This window comes from Cyanistes caeruleus, chromosome 8 (assembly GCF_971803275.1).
Source record: "Cyanistes caeruleus chromosome 8, bCyaCae1.hap1.1, whole genome shotgun sequence".
Classification (NCBI taxonomy): Eukaryota; Metazoa; Chordata; class Aves; order Passeriformes; family Paridae; genus Cyanistes; species Cyanistes caeruleus.
The window spans coordinates 34752419-34774177 of NC_141708.1; the positions used below are offsets into that span (position 1 = coordinate 34752419).

The window sequence follows — 21759 nt, forward strand, 5'->3', positions numbered from 1 at the left end:
TCTGTGTGTGAGGGCCGCTGCTCTCCCTGAGGGCGCCCGGTGTGGGCGGGGGGGGGCGGGGGTGGTGCTGCGCACGCGCGGGTGGGCGGGCCGGGCGCGCGGCGATGACGCGCCGGCCGCGCGCCGTCGCCCTTGTCCGCGGATGAGTCGCTGCGCGTGGCCGCTGCTCCGGCGGCTCCCGGCGCGCGCGGGGCTCGCGCTCCGACATGGCGGCGGCGCTCCCCGCGCGCGCCCCGCCGCCTCCTCAGCACCGTTCTCATCGTCGGCCTCCTCCGGGGACGGCGGAGCCTCCCGCGCCCCCGACACCTCGCTCTTCGTGCCCGTGCCGCTGAAGCCCGGCCTCGGCGGCGCGGCCGAAGAAGATGTAGGGGCCGAGCTTACGCGGCCCCTCGATAAGGGTGAGTGCGGGCGGGACCGTGAGGGGACGGGGGGCGGTCCCCGGGCACCGACCGTGGGGCCTCGTCCGCCCTCTGCCCGCCAGCCCTGGAGGCGGGCCGGTGAGGCCACACCTGGAGCGCTCTGGGCCGCTCGCTTCAGGAAGGACGTTGAGGAGCTCGAGCTAGGCCAGAGAAGGGTAACGGAGCTGGGGAAGGGGCTGGAGTAAAAGTGTGACGAGGAGCGATTGGGGGAGGTGATGGGGCTCGGCCAGGGCGAGAGGAGGTTCAAAGAACACCTCTGTCTCTCCAGCTCCCTGGCAGCCAGATGGGGGTCGGGCTCTGCTTCTAGGGAATGCAGCGGGACAAGAGGAAACGACCTCAAGCTGTGCCAGAGGAGGTTTAGGTTGGACTTCGGGAGAAATTTCTTCGCATCAGCAGTGTTTAAACATTGGAAGGGGCTGCCCAGCGAGGTGGTGGAGTCACCGTCCCTGCAGGTGTTTAAGGACAGACTGCGTGTGGTGCTTAGTGCTCTGCTCTGGCGCACAAGGCGGTGTTCGGTCATAGGTTGGACTCGATGATCGTAGAGGTCTTCTCCAGTTTAATTTATTCTGCAGCCCTCCTGAGGGCTGAGGGAACTGGATCCTGCTGCTCTCGGGTCCTTTCCTGGGGTCAGAAAGACCCTTCCCCTTAAGAGCAGTGGGTCCTTCCCTGCACGGTGTCTGACCAGTGTAGCTAATTGTGTCCGTGAAGGTGAAGTCGGATAAAGGCAGTCGGGTGAGATGACACCTGCATGTGGTTGGGATTTGGGGGGCTGTGCTGTGCAGGGCATGATCCATGTGGGTGCCTTCCAGCTCAGACTATTCTGTGATTGACTAGGGCTAGTAGCTGTGCCCTGTGTGGAGGCATAGTTTCCTCAAATACTGGTGTTACAGAAAGAAGAGATTGTCTGTATATGAATGTGCCTAGATAAAAAAGTGGGTGAAGGGGTAGAGCAAGGGGGAATATCATCAAATGGACAGAGAGTAGGTTTAGATTGGGTATTAGGAAAAAATTCTTCCCCGTGAGGTTGGTGAAGCAGTGGCACAGTTTGCCCAGAGAAGCTGTAGCTGCACCATCTCTGGAAGTGTCCAGGGCCAGGTTGGATGGGGTTTGGAGCAGCCTAAGATATAGTGGAAGGTGTCCCTGCCCCTGGCAGGGGATTGGAGTGAGTCTTTAAAGTCCCTTCCAACCCAGACAGTTCTGTGTTCTTATGACTCCATGATCTTTAAAGATTTGGTGAATGAGAGACAAGTTCTTGATTCTTTTGAGGTTTGCTGATCCAAAAGCATTAAGGGTGCAAATGGAAATCTCTTTTATATCGTCGTGTAATTAAGCGTTCTGGTGACATCTTATTTATCTTAACTGCAGAGTATAGGAGCATGGGAAAATGATTTTGATTGTTCAAAACTGTGGAGGAAAGAATCTGGCCTTGAAATTTTAAAAAACCTAGTCAAGGATGAAGAATGTTGAGCAGCTGTAATGCAAAAATCTGTGTTGTCAGACTTGTCTTTATATGAATAGTGCATTCCTCAAGTGCCAACAAAGATGAATGATGGCTTCTTACTTGTGCATTACCTGTTGTCTCAGGTAATTGTTTGTTATTAGAGGAGCAGTTATGTTGGATTTCTTCAAAACTAACAACTAAAATGCTATGGGAAAATAAGTATAGATTCTGTTTGGTCTTTGCTAAGTTGTTGTGAGAGAACAGATTGGCTAAAATTATGTGTGCCCTCACAGGTGAAAATTAACTGCTTTAGACAGCCTGGTGTTCTTCCATGTGAGACTGGCAAGGAATAGAAGCTAGGTGACCTGTGTGGTGCAAATACTGAACTAGATTCAGTAAAGAAAGATGTGTATTTATGAGCTTTCTGGTTACAGCTTGTGAGAAAACTTTGTTAGCATAATTCCAGTGGGTTAGGGTTAGGTTAGCTTGTTAGCTTGTTACTTGCTCGAGTGAGAGTGATTATAGTTTTCTCACTAGTCAAACAGTGTTAGGAAGACTAAAGGTCTTTTTAGAAGCTTACTTTTGTAAAGCCACTTTTGTAAAAACTTCAGAGCAGGCCTGGAATTAATTCACTGCTTCTGTTTTCCATGACTTCATAGGAGGTGTATCCCTGTGAGTGCTGATGAACGCTTTCAATTTTGGTGTGTGTATCTTCTGTATCAGTTGCCACTGAATGTCGGACCATGGGGCTGTGCTTTTCTTGTGGGAAATGCAAGTCAGGAAAGACCAGGTATTGGCAGGAGCAGGAGATGCCTGAACACGGGGCTTGTTAGATGCACAAATTGCTTGGGCTGGACAATGGGAGTCTAATAGTTGGGGAGGAATTCTAAAATAAAACAGTTCAGCTGTCCCATGGTAGCATACAGCCTGACTGCAGTGGAGTGTTGTCATCAGAGATACAGGGAAATGAATCAAATCTTCCTGCAAACAGGGTTGAAACATCTAAATGAATCGGATACATTGGAGACTAACTGCAGGATTTCTGAGCTTTACTGCAGTTGGGCAGCCTTTTTACAGAGAGTCTTAAAAATGCTGCTGAGAAGTCAGAGTAATTGAGGAGTGAGAGCTAAAACAGTTCTAGAACGGGAGAACGGTCAACACAGGAAAATCCCAAAACGGGAGTGAATGGTAAAAAGGGTGGTGATTGAGAGAGGACACACATATCTTGAGTGTGTATGTGCAGTTGGATAAACTCTCAGGGGCTGCAATGCCAGCTTTGTTTTGTTTTGATTTACTTTATTGTTAGGACAAGTGTTTGTGCTCAGGAAGGATCGTGACCTTGCTTGTGGGATGGCATGATCCCAATGTCATGTTGCCTTGGATAGAAACTCGTTTTGGCATTGACCTTTTAATCTTGTAGTAAGGCCAATGTGAATGTAGCTATGTGGCTGATGATGTGTTAATTGCTAGAGCTTCTTAGGGGCTCTCTCAGGAGCACTGAGCCCTGTGCTTGTTTATACTGCGCTGTTTTCCAGTCTGTGATTTCGGGACCCTTAAACATTGAGTGTGGATGCCTTCCTAGGAAGTGTAATCCTGCTGGTTCCCTTGCTTCTTTGTTGCCTTTGGGAACATTTCAGAGTATGAGTTAATAATGCGTTGAGGGACTCCTGTAGCTGTGCACGGGGTATGGGATGTGCATTTAAATTTGCCATATTGATTTGCCATATTGTCAGCTGGTGATTTTAATTGTGCCAAGTGAACTGTCTGTTACAGCTTTTTAGAGAGGCAAACTTTGAATAGTTTAAGGTTGATCTCATGGGAAGCTTTTCATGTCCTGTGTGAATTGCAGAGAGCAGAACTTGACAGTGTTGTGTCCAGTGACTTGTGCTGGCACTGGAGGTGTGCTACATTTATCACTCCTAGAATGCAGAGTTCAGAGGCTTGAGTTTTAAGAATAATGTAAGCTCATGAATAGGTGTTAATGAAATCTGCTAGATTTTTTTTTTCATTAATTTCTGATCTACTGTAGATGGGAAGGGGACACATCTTTTTGCTCTGTCATTTAACTAACATTTAATGAACTAAAATCAGCATGTACTTGAGTAAATACAATTTTGTTGCAACACTGAACTTGCCTTTAGGGGAGGGAAAGAGCTTATTAATAAGTTTATAAGATATTTTGTTCAAAGAAAGCTGAGTAATTTGTGATATGTATGAAGAAACTCTGTTCTTTTTCTTCCTTCTTTTTATTTAACCTGAGGAAAGAAAGAATTCTGTGTCTTGTTTACCTGATCTTTCTGAAGAGTCTGTCTTGGAAGCAGCGTGGAGGGAAGAACGTGCCTCAGGATGTTGATTCAAAGCTGTCACCAAGTAGTTCAAGCAGATTTGCTTTTCATATTAAAACCTCATGATAGGTCCTGATAAAAAGCAAACAAAAACCCACCCCAAAACATTAATTAGTTTGTTCCATGACTCGGTAACTGCACATTCCCATCTTTATGGTTTCCTGTCAAGTACCAGGGGAGATGCTGGCACCAAATTCATGGCAGTCTTTTTCCCTGAGAGTCCCAATCTCACTCATTGATTTTATTTGATTTAGGGAGCGTCCGTTTGAGTCTATTCAGCATGGAAAGATTTCCTCTCTTCTGACTAAGGAGACTAAAGCCAGAATCTTTGGGCCAGGAGAATGTTACTTAATTTTGAGGAAGCTGAAAAAAAAATAAATTCTTTTTCTACAGGTGAAGTCCTAAAAAACTTAAACAAGTTCTACAAAAGAAAAGAAATTCAAAGACTAGGAGCAGAAAATGGACTAGATGGTAAGATGTTTTAAGTTTATAATATTTTAATGTGAAATCTGTTTGAATTCAGCTGCTTCTTTATGTTGTCTCTGCCACTTAATTCAAATAACCTTTATATTTACTTTTAATAGCTTATATTAAGGTCTAAGTTTTAAATGAGCTGCTTTGTATTTCATTGGGAGTTTACAAATAGACTTTGCTGATCCTGGCCACATTAATTTTGTTCTCTTTTTTGTTTGTTTTTTTTGCAGCTCGCCTCTTTCACCAAGCATTTATAAGCTTTAGGAAGTATATCATGGAATCCAGTTCTGTGAGTGCTGATTTGCATATTATTCTCAATGATATATGCTGTGGTGCAGGCAAGTATCTGGAGTGCTTGTAAAATAAAATGTGCATTTTTACTTGTTTTTTCCCTGTTTACTTACATACCTGTGGACCCCCTACTATGCTGTCAGAGAGATTAAAAATCCCTGCTTCCATATCAGAAACATTTGTGCCCATCCTAGGGGCATGTTCAGCTCTTAAAGGAACTGAAGAAAAGTTCCACTTCCTAAACTAAAGAAGTTCCACTTCTTCTGAAATGGAAATGAAAGATGTGGAGGTGTTAGCAAGAAGCAGCCTGTTGTTGTACAGTATCTGTTCAGGGCTGAAATGAAAACGGTGCTGTTGTGTTTATTCTTCTCTTAAAAATCCAGTAGTCACTAGGGGGCACTTGGAGAGCTTTCTCCCGGCTGGTGGCTTCAGGGGCAGCTTTGTGACAGTGCTGTGTTTGCCTGTGGCACTCCCAGGGGTGTGTTTGCCCGCTTAGTGCATCCTGTGTGGCCATTAACAGCACTTCACTGAGAGGTGATGCCAGCTGGGAGCAGCAGAATCAGCTTTCTCCAGGGTTTGAGCTGCACAGTGTGTGTTTTAATGATGGGATTTTAAAGGTTGCTGTGGATGTTAGTTTTGTCTTAAAATGTAAATGTGTAGATTTTAAATGTTTGCCACCTTAGGAAATTGTCTCGTTTTATTTCTTGTGCCTAAAATGTTCCACAGGATTTTATCATTTCCACTCTTTATTTGGTTATATATGAGCATTATGGTATATTAACTCATATACAGAAATACTGAAATTTTTTGAGTTTTGCTTGTCCAAAGATGATAATTAAATATATTACGGGTTTTTTAAAATTTCCACAATAATTTTTATTAATTGAATAATAATTCAAAAGTTACCCTCCCCCAAAATTGAACATCCCCCCACCCCCCAACAAAACAAAAACATTCCAACAATCATCAAACTACTGCTGTTTCTTATTTTATATGTTTGATAATAGCAGTGTTTTAGATCAAGGTCGTTCTTTGAAATTCTATGAAAGCTGGACAGTAGGACTGTGACCTGAAATGAGACCTTTAAGGCCCACATCTCCTCTACAAACATTCAGAAGAATGAACCTGGGCTTCTCTTCTGAGTTGATTTTAATATTTTTATTTTCTCTCCTAGGGATTGGAAACTTAGAATTTGGAACCAGTATCCTAAGTCTCGGTAGCTTAGAGAAGCTGCAAATCTGTTTTTCCCTGTTTATTCATAAAAGCACTTTAAAAGATCCTTCCCTTTCCCTAGGACAGAAAAGTTATTTCTCATCCAGCTTTTCCACAGTTTCTCATTTTTACTTAGAAGTTCTGTAGGTGAGTAGGCTGAGCAGAGTGAATATACTGAAATGAGATGCATTTTTCATATTATTGTGTTTGTTTTCCATCCACATGCACTTGTGTTAGTTTCCCTTTTTGCCACTGAGATAATTATTGAACTCTGTAGAGAGCCAGAAGTTGAAAGGATTACATAAATGCAAAGTGGAAGTAATAGAAAATTGTTTTCTAAGTTTATTATGAAGGTAGATGCTCAGACAAGCCCACAAGCTTTCTGAAAAGGATTTGTTCTTCTAGGTCACGTGGATGATCTGTTTCCATTCTTCCTGAGGCATGCAAAGCAGATCTTTCCGATGCTGGACTGCATGGATGATCTGCGCAAGATCAGCGACCTGAGGCTGCCACCCAACTGGTCAGTGTGCTGAAGGGGCTGCACTGTTTTCTTTCCTTAGCGTCACAGAATCTCACAGTCTGTGGACTTCAGTGTAATTATGCTACATTTTCAGTTCTGCTTCTCTGTTTTTACAGTCATTTGTGTCAGGAATTCTTGTATTTTTTGCAAGATGCATCACAATGAATTAAAAATAAAGTAAGATTATATCAGCTATGAAAGTCACTGAGTTGGTGTGGCTTTTCCAGGAAGATGTTTTCTAACAATTTGGGAGGTAGCACATCAAAACATTTAAATATTATTAAGCTTAAGGAGACGATTGCAGGAATAATGAGAATTACTTTGAACACAATGTATGAATTTCACTCAGAATCTTTGAAAGCATTGTATAACTTAGAAGATTAATGTGCAAGACACAGTAACCTCTTTATACTGTCTCTAGTAACTTGATATTTCTGCTTTCAATACACATTAAAATTATTAATGAATAAATGCTTAAGCTAATTTCTAGTTTCTCCTGAATTAGCATCCAGATAAATGTTCAACAGCTCTGCTTTTTTTTTGTCTTTGCTTTAGGTATCCAGATGCAAGGGCTATTCAGAGAAAGATAATATTCCATGCTGGTCCTACAAACAGTGGAAAAACTTACCATGCTATCCAGAGATTTTTGTCAGCCAAATCTGGAGTGTACTGCGGTCCACTAAAACTTCTGGCTCATGAGATCTTCCAAAAGAGTAATGATGCTGTCAGTATGTCATATTACTTACCAACATCCTTAGTACTGGAACAGTCTCATGAATGCATGTCTGTAAAGTTCTGTAGTCACCCCAGGAGGTCCCTGGAGCCCTGTGCTTGAGCAGGTGCCTTTGCTTTGCAGTGGTATCAGCTCATGGGAAATCAGTTGTGCATTTCTGCTTTAGGGGCAGAATGGAACACCATTTCCCCAGGTGGAACTGAGCTGTCCCCAGGGCATCTGCTATGCAATCATTCCTGTAACCTGCCTCTGTTCTTCTGGAACTTGTTGCTCCCTGGGTTAGCCAAGTTCTACTATTAGGTTTTTCAGCATAGGGACCATGCCTTCTTTTGCCTATGACCTTTATTATAGCTTGTACACAAAGAATTAGCCTTGCTTAACTCCCCTCAACCTTCTGCTTCACTCTACAAATATATTTCACTTCACCTTGAAAAATTCCACAGGTTCAGATTTGTTGAGTTGAAGAGCTGTATTTCAGGTCCCTAGAGGAAATTCTCATTAGTGTTTTATATTGATTCTGGTATATTTTTGGAGGCTCCTCACCAGTGTGTTTCCAGCAGCAGAGAGCCAGACCAGTTCTGAAGCACTAGAGCTCCATATCACATTGTGTATGTACAGCAGCAATGTTGAGATTTCTCATTTTTTGATGTACAATTTCTAACTCCTGTTACCAGTCTGTCCCAGCAACACATCAGAAAGATTGGCTTGTCCTAGGAGATAGCTGTTATATACCCCATGTATTTACAGAGTGACTGTGATCACCATGCAGTGATGTTCCTTGCTAGTGGTTACTGAACTTTTCTTCCATGTGTTTAGTGTCTTTGAGAACTTTTCAGTTGTTGGCTCCTGGATCATTTTTAGGCCCTAGGGCTTCCAGCAGGGCTCTGCAGGTGGCTGTAGGTATGGATGGAGCACCAAGGAGTGTAGGGCTGGCAGGGTGGTGGCTTTAGCTGTCTCTTTCAGCTGATCCTCATGAGCTCTTGCTGTGTGAGTACAAGGCAGCAGGTGAGGCAGGGCAATTGCCAAAGGAGCTGGATTGGGCTGGAGCTTGCTGGGCTCCTTCACTGCTGGGCCTTGCACTCTTCTAACGCTTCTTTAGTGGCAGATGTGACAGCTCTGAAATGCTATGGGGAAGGCATCTAATTACAGATACCACCTCTTCATTAAGCCTCCACTCTGATAGGACTTAAATACAAGACACAAGTCTCTCAAGGCTGAGTAGTTATTTCCTGATAGCTTCTATCATACTGTGCTAGAAACTACTGTAAGAAGCTGGTTTTGTTCTTTTTGGAAAGGGGATTCTTTTGTGTTCAAGAAACTTAACCTGAGATTTCTGAATGCCTTTAGAATGTGCCATGTGACCTGGTGACAGGAGAAGAGCGTGTGTTTGCCAATGAAGATGCCAGACAGGCTCCTCATGTTGCTTGTACCATTGAAATGTGCAGCACAAATACACCTTGTAAGTACACATAATGGTTTTTGTCCTATCTGTGGTATCCTTTTGTGTGTTACTGCTTGGAGCTCTTCTTTTTCACTCTTACTTGAACAATTCTTGAACTATGATAGAGCAGTTCAAGAAACCAGGATATCATCTCAAAATAGCTTTTTGGTGATAGAGGATTAGCTTTGTTTCAGCAACCTTTTTTAGGAAACCCATGAGTTCCTTCAGTTTTCCTTCATGTCTTGTACTGCTATTCTAGATGCTCTTCCTTGGTGTACATTAAATGTTTCTTTCTTTTGTTTTAAGATGAAGTTGCTGTGATTGATGAAATTCAGATGATCAGAGATCCTGCCAGAGGCTGGGCTTGGACAAGAGCCCTTCTAGGTAAGCACGTTTATGTTGGCAATGAATTAGCTTAATGGCACATGAAATTCAAGCTTAGCCATCAGTATAGTCATTAGTGGTTATAATATGTCATGCAAAATAAAAGTATTTTTGTTTCCTCACAGCAAGTTAGAGAGATACTCTGCCTCGAAGGATTTGTCTGCATGTCAGGTGGACAGGACATGTCTACCTGTTGTATTTTACTTAACAAATGGATTTTTTAAATTTTGTTCAGATGCCTCTTTTACTTTTCCTTCCTTGGATAACAGGGAGTCTTTACTACATTGTGCTGTCCTTTTACATTGACTGTTTCCAAGAGTTACACTTTTCCATTCAATTAAAACACCAGTTTTCAAGAGACTACTTTTGTAGAGACTCTGCTAAATAATGATAACTTTAAATATTTTATAGTGTTGTTTTCAAATGGCTCATTTATAGAGCTGCATCAATCTGTTATCTTCTTAGAAGAATGCTTATTTTGATAGTTTTAGAATTTTTCTAAAGGAATTTTTGAAACATATTTCCTTGTATTTAGAACAGAAATTTGGAATCTGATTGCCTCTTGACCCTCCCTTTTGTTGCCTTTGATTCTAAGTTCAGCAAATTTGTCACACTTGCTTTACTTGCTGTTTTTCCCTTTTCTGTTCTGACTGTGAGGTGAATTCATGCAGAAAACAAAGCTCCTCAGTTTGATTTGGGAGTTGGCAAAACATGGGTAGTAAATAAAACAAACCTTTGCTCTGTTTGTGGCTTAGGGTACCTCTTATTTTGGCTGAGAGGGTACAGTGAGATATTGGCTGCTCTGATTATCACACTAATAAATTGTCAATATTAGCTGCTGGTAAGAGATCAAGAGCATCTCTAGGAAAATAGTGCAGGTAGGAGAGGCTTCAGGTGCAGGTTTGGGTCGTTGAAGGAGGTGAAATACAGTCTTTGTGTTTAACAGCCAAAATACAATTTTTGAATACCTTAAGAGCCAGCTAAAGCCACTGTTGTATATAAATAAGTAACATTTTGCTTTTTATTTCACTGGACCTTGTTCAGGCCTCTGTGCAGAAGAAATCCACGTTTGTGGAGAACCTGCTGCTATTGACTTGGTGACAGAACTCATGTACACTACAGGGGAGGAAGTTGAAGTAAGTAATTCTGAGAAGCTGTGAACAGAACATCAGGTTCAAGGGAAAAAAATGTGGGGTCCTTTTGGGGGGGTATCACTGCTCAATTTCTGTAAGGCAAAGATGTTGCAAAGCTTTTTCTTCCTCTCTTTAAATAGCGGTACTGTTTTTCTAAAAGAAGATAAGTGGTTTGATTAATTCCCTTCAGGGGATGCTGCAGCTGGTACAGGTGTTCATGGATTTCTACAGTTCTGATGTTCCAGGAGGGCACAGTCCTCTCGAGTTTGCTGACTTTACAGGATGTGTTGATAGCTAGTCTCAATATGATGGAATTTGAGTTTAAAATCTTTGACAACTTTAATTCTAGGTTCGAAACTACAAGAGACTGACTCCTCTGACTGTGCTGGATTATGCCTTAGAGTCCTTGGATAACCTCCGTCCTGGGGACTGCATTGTCTGTTTCAGTAAGAATGACATTTACTCTGTCAGCCGACAGATTGAAGCCAGAGGATTAGAATGTGCTGTCATATATGGCAGTCTGCCACCAGGTAAAGCACTCTTGCTTTTTTGCTTTTATTGTTAAGGGAATGTTCTGTTTCTTGCTGCTTTTCTTAGGAGAAAAACCCCATGTGCTGCTTTTTTTATTTTAAAATAACGCAGTGCAAGTTTCCTAATTTTGCTTCTCTATATAGAGAAAGTAATCAGCTTTCATTGGCTGGTGTTTTAATCTTGGGATTAGACCTTTATTATGTACTTAATTTTGATCTTCAGATAGATATAATTAAATGAGGTCTATCCACAGCTCTGGGAATGATTTAAATCCCTCCTGCCCCCATCTGCAGCCAAATAGCAATCAAATACCAATTTATTTATTTATTTCCTCAGCCTATTATAATGACATTGGACTTAGTGATGCGTTCTTTATTTTGTATGAAGTTTGCTATGTGAAGTGTTCTGTCATTCTGTTTTAGGAACAAAGCTTGAACAGGCAAAGAAATTCAATGATCCTGATGATCCATGCAAAATTTTAGTTGCTACAGATGCAATTGGAATGGGACTCAATCTGTGAGTACTTGAAGCAGGTTATGGTACTTTTGTTTTCCTTTGGGTGTGATGGCCACATTAATTTCCTTGCTTTTTGTCTCCCCAGTCTGGTTAATTCATCTAATTATCTGCTGTGTCTAGAAAACACAGTACATACATTTCAATTTTCAAGTAGTGATCAGTTTGGTTAGGCGGAACTAAGCTTTAATTTTAAAACTGGTTCCAAGAACTAAATGCTTCCCTTGGTCTAATTCAGTGTGATAGTTGGCTGTGGATGACAGGACCTGCTGGATCAACATGTTCTACATTGTCAGAGTTATCATTCTCTTGCATTTCTGAAGAACAGAGCAAGTTCAGCCCAGTGTGAGATGTATTTTATTGGTGAAGGATGTGCAGTCACATCACTACAAACTACTGAGGCAGGTGGTGGTGAATGGATTTGGGAGGCCATTAGGGCATGATTGATGTGTACAGGGGTGATGATTCTCCTGCAACTAGTCCGTAGCCTTCTCCTGCCCTTTAGAATGTGCTGTGTCCATAAATAATATCTCTGATATCCTAATTTATAGAGAAGAAAAAGCTGATAAAAAAGCAGATGCTTTAATTCTTCATATTGGTGGTAATTTGCAAAAAAAGGATTCATCTTTGTTTTTGTTTAAATATTTCAGGTGTATAAGAAGAATAATTTTTAACTCCATAGTAAAGCCAACTGTCAATGAGAAGGGAGAGAAGGAAATAGACACCATTACCACCTCCCAGGCTCTGCAGATCGCAGGCAGGGCTGGGCGTTTCGGCTCCTCCTTCCAACAGGGAGAAGTCACCACAATGCATCGCGAGGACCTCGTGCAGCTGAAGGAAATCCTGAGCGACGCTGTGCCCCCTGTCAAGGTGAGAGCCTCACTACCAGTTTATACAGTTTATTCAGGGCTGGCTTATAATATTCTGATCCCAAATTATCTTTCCTTCTGTCTGTTTGCAATTTAGTAAATAGAAATGGGTTGTGTTGTGCCAGAGTGGCTTTGGATATCTCAAATGGGATATACATCCCATTTGGAGACTTGCAGTGTCACTTTTATGTTGAATCCACTCTTTTGAGAATTAAAAGCTCTAGCACAGTAGTTCTTAAGTTTCAGCTAAATGTCCTAAATAAACTGGATTCTTCATGTTGCTTTGGTTACTTGCATTTTGTCTTTCAGTATGTTGTTTCTGGTGCATTAACTTCAATACTGAGAATTAATGGAAGGTTTTCTGTTTATTTTCCATTTAGGCAGCTGGCCTACATCCTACTCCTGAGCAGATAGAAATGTTTGCTTATCATCTTCCTGATGCCACTCTGTCCAACTTAATTGTAAGAATGATCAAAATATTAGCTTCTGCTTTAAAAATGAAGTATCACTAATAGTCACTGCTTTGTACAAACCTGCCCTTGGGAGACCTGACTGACAGCCCTGCATTTTTATCAATTGGATTCTTCTCTCTTCCACACAAATGTCTGCAGATAGGTTAAGGATGTTTAACTTTTCTGTGCTACAGTAAATTTGAAAGCTGTTGGAATGTGTCAGTAATTTTTACACGTGTTTAAAACTGTGCAGCAGCTTTTTCATTCCAGCTTTTCTGATTTTTAAATGTAGACATTTTGGTCTGAGGCTGAAGGTATTAGAGATCTAAATTTAGATAAATTTTTTGAAAATTCCTGGGAAACTGGTCATGTCAGATTTCCACATATCTCAAAGCTACCTGATTTTTTTTTTTTCCTGTTTCTGTGGATTTTGTGGTAAAACAGTGTGTTTGTAACTTCTAGAAAACTGATTTTGTGGGATCAATTTGATCTCCTCTTTAGATAGATACTAGTTCTTTTGGATGTACCTAAACATTATAAAGTATAAATTAATATTGCAATACTGTACTGAAAAAAACGTTATCACAGCTTTTGGTAAACTGATAAATCCTTGGCAGCTTTCATGGTTTTAAATGTGCATTATTGTTCCTGCTGATCTGCTGTTATGTAGCAAAATGTGTATTTCTAACCTTGAAATAAAAGGTTATACCTGGAGACTTCCTAGAAGACTGGTAGGGTAACAATACATGTTTAAAGTTTTTAAATAAGCAATTTCTGGGCTAGCATAGTAGTATTAAGATAAAAACCTTGTGTTGATTTTGATCTCTTAAATATTCAGTCACATACTTAATTAAAAAGCTCAGTGTTTCTTTAATGATGCTTTTAAAAAAGATTTCAAAAATTTACATTAGAGAAATAATTTTGGGGGCCCATAAAATTTCTCCTGCAGGGTGCACTGCATCTTCCATTTCTCCAAGCCTTGAGTATCTCATGTTTTCTTTGAACTCCTTTTTTGGAATACTGTATTTAGCCTGTGGTTTTTATTCGTCCTAAAATAGATCTGATCCTGACACTGAGCTAAAAATGCCTCAATTATTGAATTGTATGCTGTAAAGTTAGCTTTTTGGGTCATGCTAAGTGACAAACCTGGAGAATTTTATTTCTAAACATAGTGGTTAGCTGGTTCCTATGATGGTGTTCTTTATAACTAAAACATACCCTTCCAGAACTTTGTTATTTAGGAGACTGACTGAAAGTGTTTAAATGAAGTATGGTGTGTTATGTCTCTTCTCTGATCCTGTGTTGGAGAATTTAATGGAAATTCTGCTAAAAGAGCAGGTGGAACTCTCCTGCCCACTTTTTTATTACTGTGGTCAAATCAAATGGTTTTTAATTGTTCTTTCAGTATAGCTAGTCTGTCAAACTCTAAATAATTTTTTTGTTTGGTAAGATAAAGTTTAACATCCCTCTCCTGTAATTACATTCTTATATTTGGTTTCATTTTCACAGGATATTTTTGTGAGCCTCTCACAGGTCGATGGGATGTACTTTGTCTGCAATATTGATGACTTTAAATTTCTAGCAGATATGATTCAGCACATTCCACTAAATCTGCGATCACGATACGTCTTCTGCACTGCACCCTTGAACAGAAAAGAGCCTTTTGTGTGTACCACTTTGTTGAAGGTTAGTTATTCCCTCAAAAAATGTGGTGTTTATAATAGACCAAGTAGGTCTTGGTGCACTGAGACTGGATTTAGGTGATGTGTTTGTGTGGGTTTTGCCATCAAATAATTTGAGAGCATTCTTAAAGTGCTCACAGGTAGTATAAGATACATAAAATAGCTGGACATATATTTTTTCCTAATTGAATTCTTCACCATTTTTATAGACCAAAGCTTTTAACTTCTGAGAACTTGTTCGCATGATGTAAATTAAAGTTTGGATAGCTTCTCTGCTGTTTGCCTCGGAAAATCCTGCTGCTTCTCCTTGTATGTCAGCTCTGAACTGGGGGAGATGAGAGTTGTGTTCCCCGGTCTCTTGTGCACTGTTAAGCTTTGCACTGCAGTGTTCCTAAAAGCAGTCATTAAAAACCAAGTTCCTTTGAGCTGATAGCTTGTCAACAGAAGAAGAGAATGTGGGATTAAGGGTGATTGCTGATGCTATAATACAGTTGCATAGATTTTAAACCTCAGAAAACACAGAGCTGTAAGTTGCTCTCAGAATTACGTCACTTTACGTTTCAGGCCTGGATGAATTGTTTTTTTGCTGGGCCCCCAGAGTGATTATTTTGAGGAATTTGTAGTCAGCTGATTTTTCAGGTTTAATAATAATGTCACTTGAGACTGTTACTTTGTTAGACAGTATTGCCCTTGTTCCCTTTTTAAAGACTACATTCAACTTTTACAATGAAATACTATAAAAATGAAACTGATGTGGTGCCCTCAGGTCACAAATGTTGGAACCTGCTTTTCAAAAATCCCTAATAATCTTCAAAAAATGTGTGACTGATTTAAAGAGTTGAAAAAAGTGCCTCATTAGGAAAATGCTGAGCTTTTGGATTCCAAGTAGTGAGGGTGCAGGGGGACACAATGTGGTGTTAGAAGGAGGTAAGCTGTTGTGAATACTTGTGTGAATTTAAGCCCCATTCCTTGGCCAAGAAAACCCACTGTAGTATCAGCTAAATAGGAAACAGTTATTCTAAGTCATCAGTACTCTTGAAAATTTTAGATTTAAATCTTACTTGTCTTGTTTTTCTGTTAGTTGAGGAGCTGAAGTGTCTGGGTTTCAGAAGAGGGGATTTCTAGTGCAGATTAATCTGTTTGGTTTGTGGGTAATGTGTTTCCTAAACCAGGGAATGCATGTAATATTCTAAATGCTGGCAACCCTGAAACAAGATAATTAACCAAAGAGGAGGAGGATTTAAAAAAATACAAAGTCCATCTGCTTTGCTAGATGAAACCAAATGCCTGCAGTGTTATGCTTTTCTGGATAGCTCTGTGCTTTTGTTGCTTAACTCTGTGCATGGCCCATGGACAAATTGTGTTAATGAGGCCCTGGAAAGGAGAGGTGACTCCTGTGTTGAGTAATTAAGTAAAAGAATGTGTGGCATTTGGGTTGTGTAAAACAAAGCAGGTATTTTATGGAGTATTCTATGTATGCAGACTCTGGGGAATTTAACGCTTTGGGGATTTCTTCTCTCCTAACTGAGGACCTGGCTGAATCTGTTTGTTTTTCAGTTTGCACGACAGTTCAGTAGAAACGAGCCTCTGACGTTCGACTGGCTCTGCCGGCACACCAAGTGGCCCTTGGCTGCTCCAAAAAACATCAAGGAACTTGTACACCTTGAAGCTGTGCATGATGTTTTTGACCTCTATCTGTGGTTAAGGTATTGTCTTTGTGCTTGAGAATTGGTTGGGTTTTTTTCCCCCTATTATGTATGACTTACAGTCCTAGAAGTGCAGTGTCTTCAAGCCCATATGTATGTGGTGCAGGATGGGCTCCTTTGGCCTTTTAGAGGATCTTGACAAATGCAATGTTGAGGGAGTGAGTTTTGCAGACAGCAGTTTGTGACTGACAGAAAGAGAAAGGTAGAAAAGAGGTGATCCTAGACTGGTGCAGCTGAAAAGCAAATTAAAATATGGTCACCTTCCCATGCAACATGTAATAAACACTCTTTTTATTTACTATATATCCTGTTTTTGTCCCAGTGAGAAGGTTTGATTGTGTGTTCTTTTGCCTCTCTCCAGTTACCGCTTCATGGATATGTTCCCTGACGCTGTCCTTGTCAGGGATATTCAGAAAAAACTGGATGACATTATACAAATTGGTGTCTGCAACATCACAAAGCTGATCCGAGCGTCCCAGTCTGCTCCTGGCACAACTGAAGTAGTGTCAGAAGACTTTCCTCTGTCAAGGACTCAGAAGGATGCCAGGGTGGTTTCAGACCATCACGGTGCAGCCTCCACAGAGGCACTGTCCATTGCAGTGGAAGCTGCAGGACTGAAAAGAGTGAAGAATTTGAGATCCTCTCGGCTTGGTAGCAGGCAGGAGGATCTGAAAAGCTACGGACGTGGATCTCTTGCCAACAGATTGCTGCGGGAGGGACTTCTGACACAGGAAATGCTGAGACAGCTGGAGAGTGAGTGGCAGGATCAGCACAGGAATGGTAGATATGGCTTTGGTTCAAAAAGAGATGATCAGCATAGTTCAAAGGAAACGAGGAAAAAGAGAAAATAGAACTATGTCCTAATTCTGTTTAGTTTTTATTCATAAAATAAAATATTATTTTAATAACTTCTTTGGCATTTCATGTTTACACTGCTGCAGCTCCTTGTTGTTTTCCCTTGTCCTGTGACCAGTAATATGAAGCACTCAGAGAAATGAACTCTTAAAAGCTCAGAGGCCAATAAGTTTGTTTTTACCACTCAGCTGTACACTCTTTCAATCATGGTGTTCAGCATAAGTGTATGATTTACTGCTGTGTGAAAATTTGAACTTGGTGTCTTCTTGCAAGATATCCTCTCATCAATAAATGTCAGATATTCCACTAGTAATGAATTAGCTACTCATTCCACCCCTTCTCAAAGGGCAGAGTTTAAGAGACCACAAACAGGTAATGAACAGCCTGGAACAAAATTGGCTCAGAATGGTGATAGAAGTCATGTGTCTGTAACCATTGTGTCCTGTGAAAATGTGGAAGGAGGTGAAATGTGGTAATATTTGTGGTAATATATCAGGAGCAGTGGAATTCTGGCTGCAACAATTTTGGAGTGAATTTCAGTTCTGGAATCTGAGGGGTAATTATGATGCTGTGTGATTTGGTTTTCATGTGAGCAGCTTTAAGGTGTGCTTTTGAGCTCCCAGTATGGATACTGGAGAGAGGAAAGAATCAGGTGCTGAAACTGCTGTATATTTACAGAAATGGGTTTCAGCACTTGTACATGTTGCTGGGCTGCCCTTGCCATGTATCTGGGATTGGCTGTGTACAAATGCACAGGTCCTCCTTGTGTTAATGTTGGGAAACCTTTAAAATCCAGCTGGAGTTTGACTATCAAATGCCTGACTTCCTGAAGTGATCAGCTGTGTTTCTCTGCAGGCTGAAAGTTTGCTCTGAATCCCCTTTCCCTTCTCCTGGTGTCATTCCTTTATGCTGCTGTTCAGAAAGAAATCTGCAGCAGTTTGAATAATGTTTTTACAGCTGTTTTCAGTGTAGTTCATGTATTCTTTCCTCATTGTTTACTGAAAAGCAAGCAGTGCGTGTGTTTCTAGTCCGCATGATCTCCTGCTGGTTTCAGTACAATACTGGTGGGAAGAGAAAGTTTTAGGTCCTTCCCCTGCAAAGCCACATCTTTTTTTTCTGCTCCAAGAAAAACCAAGCAGCCCTATGTGTGTGGCAGTGGCCATGTGAGTGTTGTGGATTTTCTGCTTTGCAGATGAGTAGTTCAGCTTTGCTTTCCTGGAGTCCTGCTGTTGAACAGCAGCACCACTTGCACGGTGCAAGCTTCCATTAACCCTTACAAAATGTGTTGCATTGGCTACTATCGCACAGCTTGTGTGAGGTGGGCTGTGTGATGGAGTGGTATCAGTTGCCTCCTTGGCACTCACTGGAAGGGAAGCAGGAGTTGCTCAAGCCTGCAGGCACATTTTGACCACATGCATTGTCCCTCTTACCCCTGGGAATGCACTTGCCCCAGATCCAGGGTGGATCCACAAACCACTGTTTGAAACCAACCCTGGCTGTCCACCATGGACAACTCTGGTTTTCCCTGCCCAGTCTGTGTGAGGCCCACACTGCACTGAGTGATACTGCACTTTGCTTCTGTTAGGTTGAATTTATCCTTTAATCATACAGTAAGCTGAGTACTAGCATATATATTTGAGCAAGGAAAGAGTGTCTGGGACTTCAGGGTATAAGCCAGCCTTGTGTTTCAGCACCAAGCCTTGCAATAAAGAAGCTAAATGACTATAAGCATTCTTTTTTGTATTTTGCTGAGATTAGCACTTTGCTTAACTCACTGCTTGTTTCCATAGTGACTCCATAGTAACTGTTTTAGAAGCTCTGAAGTTTATTCAGGCGTTTCCAGGCTGACTTTATGAAAGTTTTCTTTTCTTCTGAGCTAATGGTGTGGCTGTCATTGACTCCCATTAGAATGGCTGCCAAATTGGTCCCATGTGGTACAATCTGGGCTGGTGTGGTGCAGAGTTACCCCAACTACCCATTTTTAACCTGCCTTGTGGGGCTGTGCTGAAGCTTTATTTTTAAGCAACAACAATGCTGTACTCTTGATCTGGGAGCCATGTTTGCAAAACTGTGTCAGGTGTTCAGATTTCCATATTAATTTCAGGCATTGAAATTAGAGATGTTTGGAAGTTTATTCATTAATTGTTTATTTGCTGTCCTTCGGATGCAAAATGCTGATTGTAACAGCGCTGCTTGGTAAAGTCCTCCTTTCTTTTAAGCCCAGCATGCTCTGTTCTGTCTGTGTTATTTCCATCTCTTCTGATTTTTCCCATCAGTCCTCTCAGGTGTTCTGCCTTACTTTATATGCTGATGTTGCACTAAGAGTGGCATATGCAGGAAGAATGAATATGGGGACCCCTTTCTCTCCTGAGCTTTGATGAACTTACGGGAGTATAATGGGGAATGAACCCGCTGCTACTGCAGGGAAGGGGAAATGTGTTCTAGGGGTTGGTCTTGGAATCATAAGCTATAAAAAAGAAGGATTTCCCCTGATGAATTGCTAGTAGCTTTGTCCACTGTCTCCTTGTTAACCTGGGTACCAAATGTAGCAGCCAGCATTACTACTGCCTGTTAGACCTCACCAAAAATAGATGAGTTTCTCACAATAAAATGCTTATTGCTAAGGGGTATCTCTTTCTGGAGGTAACAAGGGCACGTTTAGCTGATGTACTTGACTTTTTTGTGAGTTTCCCCACTGTAGCTGAGCTCCTTTTCTCAGCAGGCCTTTGACTGCAAGGCTGTGGAAGGCAGATGAGGACCAGACTCTTCAGGATTCTCCATTGTGAGATGGGGTTTGGAGGCAGAGCTGCAGGAGAAGAAAGTAGAGAGGGGGGCATTACAATTTTAAAGTCTTGTTGGCCTTTGCAAAGCGGGGAGGAAAGGTTTGTGAATAACTTTTATTGACTGCAACTCTAAAAAAAGGGAAAAACATCTCCTCAAGCTTCCAAGCTGCATGCTGTTGGAGCTGATTTGTTCACTTGAGCTTGGGCTGGTTCTCCTGTCCTGGCCAGGATATGTACAGAATAGCTGTCACACTTTTGGGTGTTGGGCACTTGGTACAGTGAGCTGCTGTCTGTGTGGAAATGAGATAATGTCTTGTCTTTTCTTGCACAACAGCCTGCCGGAAGCTGGGATGCACCCAGGGTGAGAGAACAAGTTACGCAGTGATTCTGACACGTCAGGTATTTCACAGAGCCTGCTGCCAGCTTAGGAACATTCAGATCTTTGAGACCCTTTTCCAGTGGTGTCCGTCAGAGAAAGAAAGAAAAGAGAGAATGAAAAATAAATCTACTGTATTACAGACACAATGAGCTCTGGATCAAAGTGGGATGGAGCTTGAAAGGTGATGTTTTCAATTTTGCTGGCCAGAGGGGTTGTGACTCGGATGGCATGGGTAAACAATGAGGAGAGAGACAGTCCCTTTGGGAGTCAGTGTCTGACTTAACGAGCCAGCAGTTATTAAAAGATGAATAGAGGAGAAGTGAACCGTGCTTTCTGGCTGGTAGTGTGGCTTATTTTCTTCGTTCTTTTCTCTTTTTCTCTCGAAGATCAAAGGCCTAATTTTAGAACAAGCCCTATTTATGGACTGCTCAGCCACTGTCTGCTTTACTCTTGTTCTAGAATAATGGAAAATAAATAGAGCTGGCAGGATCTCCCAGTGTCCAGAGCTCATCCCTGATGCAAGGCAGGAGGAGAAAAAAAGAAAAAGACCGTTCCTAGCAGAGGTTCTGTGTGATTTGTCTCTGCAGAGGGAGTTCCCCTCCCTCAGCTCTTTCAGTCTTTCCGCATGATCAGAAGCTGAAAATATGTGACCTGTGGCTGCTCCTGATGTTCAGCAGAGCTAACTCCTTCTGATCCCTGCCTTCTTGATGTGCCTTGGAAAAGAGTCCTCTTTCCAGGACTGGTGCTGAGTATGGAGTTGAGCCTTGGTTTGTGTGCCTGTGGACTATATTGTATATACTGTATATACAGCCCACCATGATCAGTTGTACTTTTTCCTTTTTATAACAGCATGAGATTGTTGGGTCCAGTCTAGGCTACAAACTGATGTAGCCAGGCATCCTTTCTACTGGCTAGCTGCCTCTGGATCCCTCTGTATCTCTAGACAATTTTCTACCACTCAGCAGTTCTTTGTGTTTCCTCACATTACTTGCCACTCCCCTCCCCCTTTCCTCTTCTCCCCCTGCTGTTTTGCTCATCTGTCAAAATAATTTTTAATTGTTACCTTGTTCTGCAGAATTCAGGATGACAATTGTCTGCAGTACCTGTAGTCAGTTCAGCTGAACAGGGTGTAAACACACTGTATGCAGGTATAGTTTGAGAGTGAACCTCTAATTACCCCATGGGAATGCCTTCTTGGGTTTTCTTCCCCCTCTCCTTTGTGTCAGCATTTCACCCAGCTTTCTTTGGATGATGTTTCCATAGTCCATATCATTTGATACAGTGACAAAATCCTGGAAACACTTGTGTGTTCAGAATGAGTTTGAGAGTGATGGTTCAAGGCTGTGTGGAAATCTGATGGTGTAAGGAAGCTGCTCTTGCTGTGGGTGCTCTGTGCTGCCAATTAAAGGCATTCTTCCAGTGGGGCAGTCTGATACCCACAGTGCTGCCTGCCAGGTAAATCTGTCCTCTCCCCAGGTTTTGCAGTACTGAGGATCTTCACTGGCCCGAAGCTTTGGGTGAAGGGAGAAGAATCAGTTCAAAACCTTTCTGCTGGGAATTGCGCAAGAGGCATTCCAGCTGGGGGCAGGGGTCTGT

At 41.8% G+C, this 21759-nt stretch overlaps 1 protein-coding gene and 1 long non-coding RNA gene across 4 annotated transcripts; both read left to right on the plus strand.

Moving 5' to 3' along the window:
* The first annotated feature begins 58 nt into the window (after nt 1-58).
* On the plus strand, nt 59-17314 carry SUPV3L1 (Suv3 like RNA helicase). Of its 3 annotated transcripts, none has more exons than XM_023930147.2 (15): nt 59-398; nt 4599-4676; nt 4910-5017; nt 6588-6702; nt 7258-7426; nt 8783-8894; nt 9183-9260; nt 10305-10396; nt 10743-10923; nt 11347-11440; nt 12088-12307; nt 12687-12767; nt 14268-14444; nt 15998-16146; nt 16508-17314. In XM_023930147.2, exons 1-15 carry the CDS (start codon nt 143-145, stop codon nt 16995-16997), a joined length of 2400 nt encoding a protein of 799 aa, XP_023785915.2. In that variant the 5' UTR covers nt 59-142; the 3' UTR covers nt 16998-17314. The 3 variants fall into 3 exon arrangements, with proteins under 3 accessions (XP_023785915.2, XP_086756311.1, XP_086756310.1); XM_086900185.1 differs by having other exon boundaries at nt 296-574; nt 16508-17054; XM_086900184.1 differs by lacking the exon at nt 59-398 and adding an exon at nt 568-871 and having other exon boundaries at nt 2520-4676; nt 16508-17054.
* Nucleotides 17315-19720: 2406 nt separating this feature from the next.
* LOC147651993 (uncharacterized) lies at nt 19721-20270 on the plus strand. Its single transcript, XR_015289991.1, has 2 exons — nt 19721-19883; nt 20119-20270. It is a non-coding gene; the product is annotated as an uncharacterized LOC147651993 (long non-coding RNA).
* The last annotated feature ends 1489 nt before the right edge of the window (nt 20271-21759 follow it).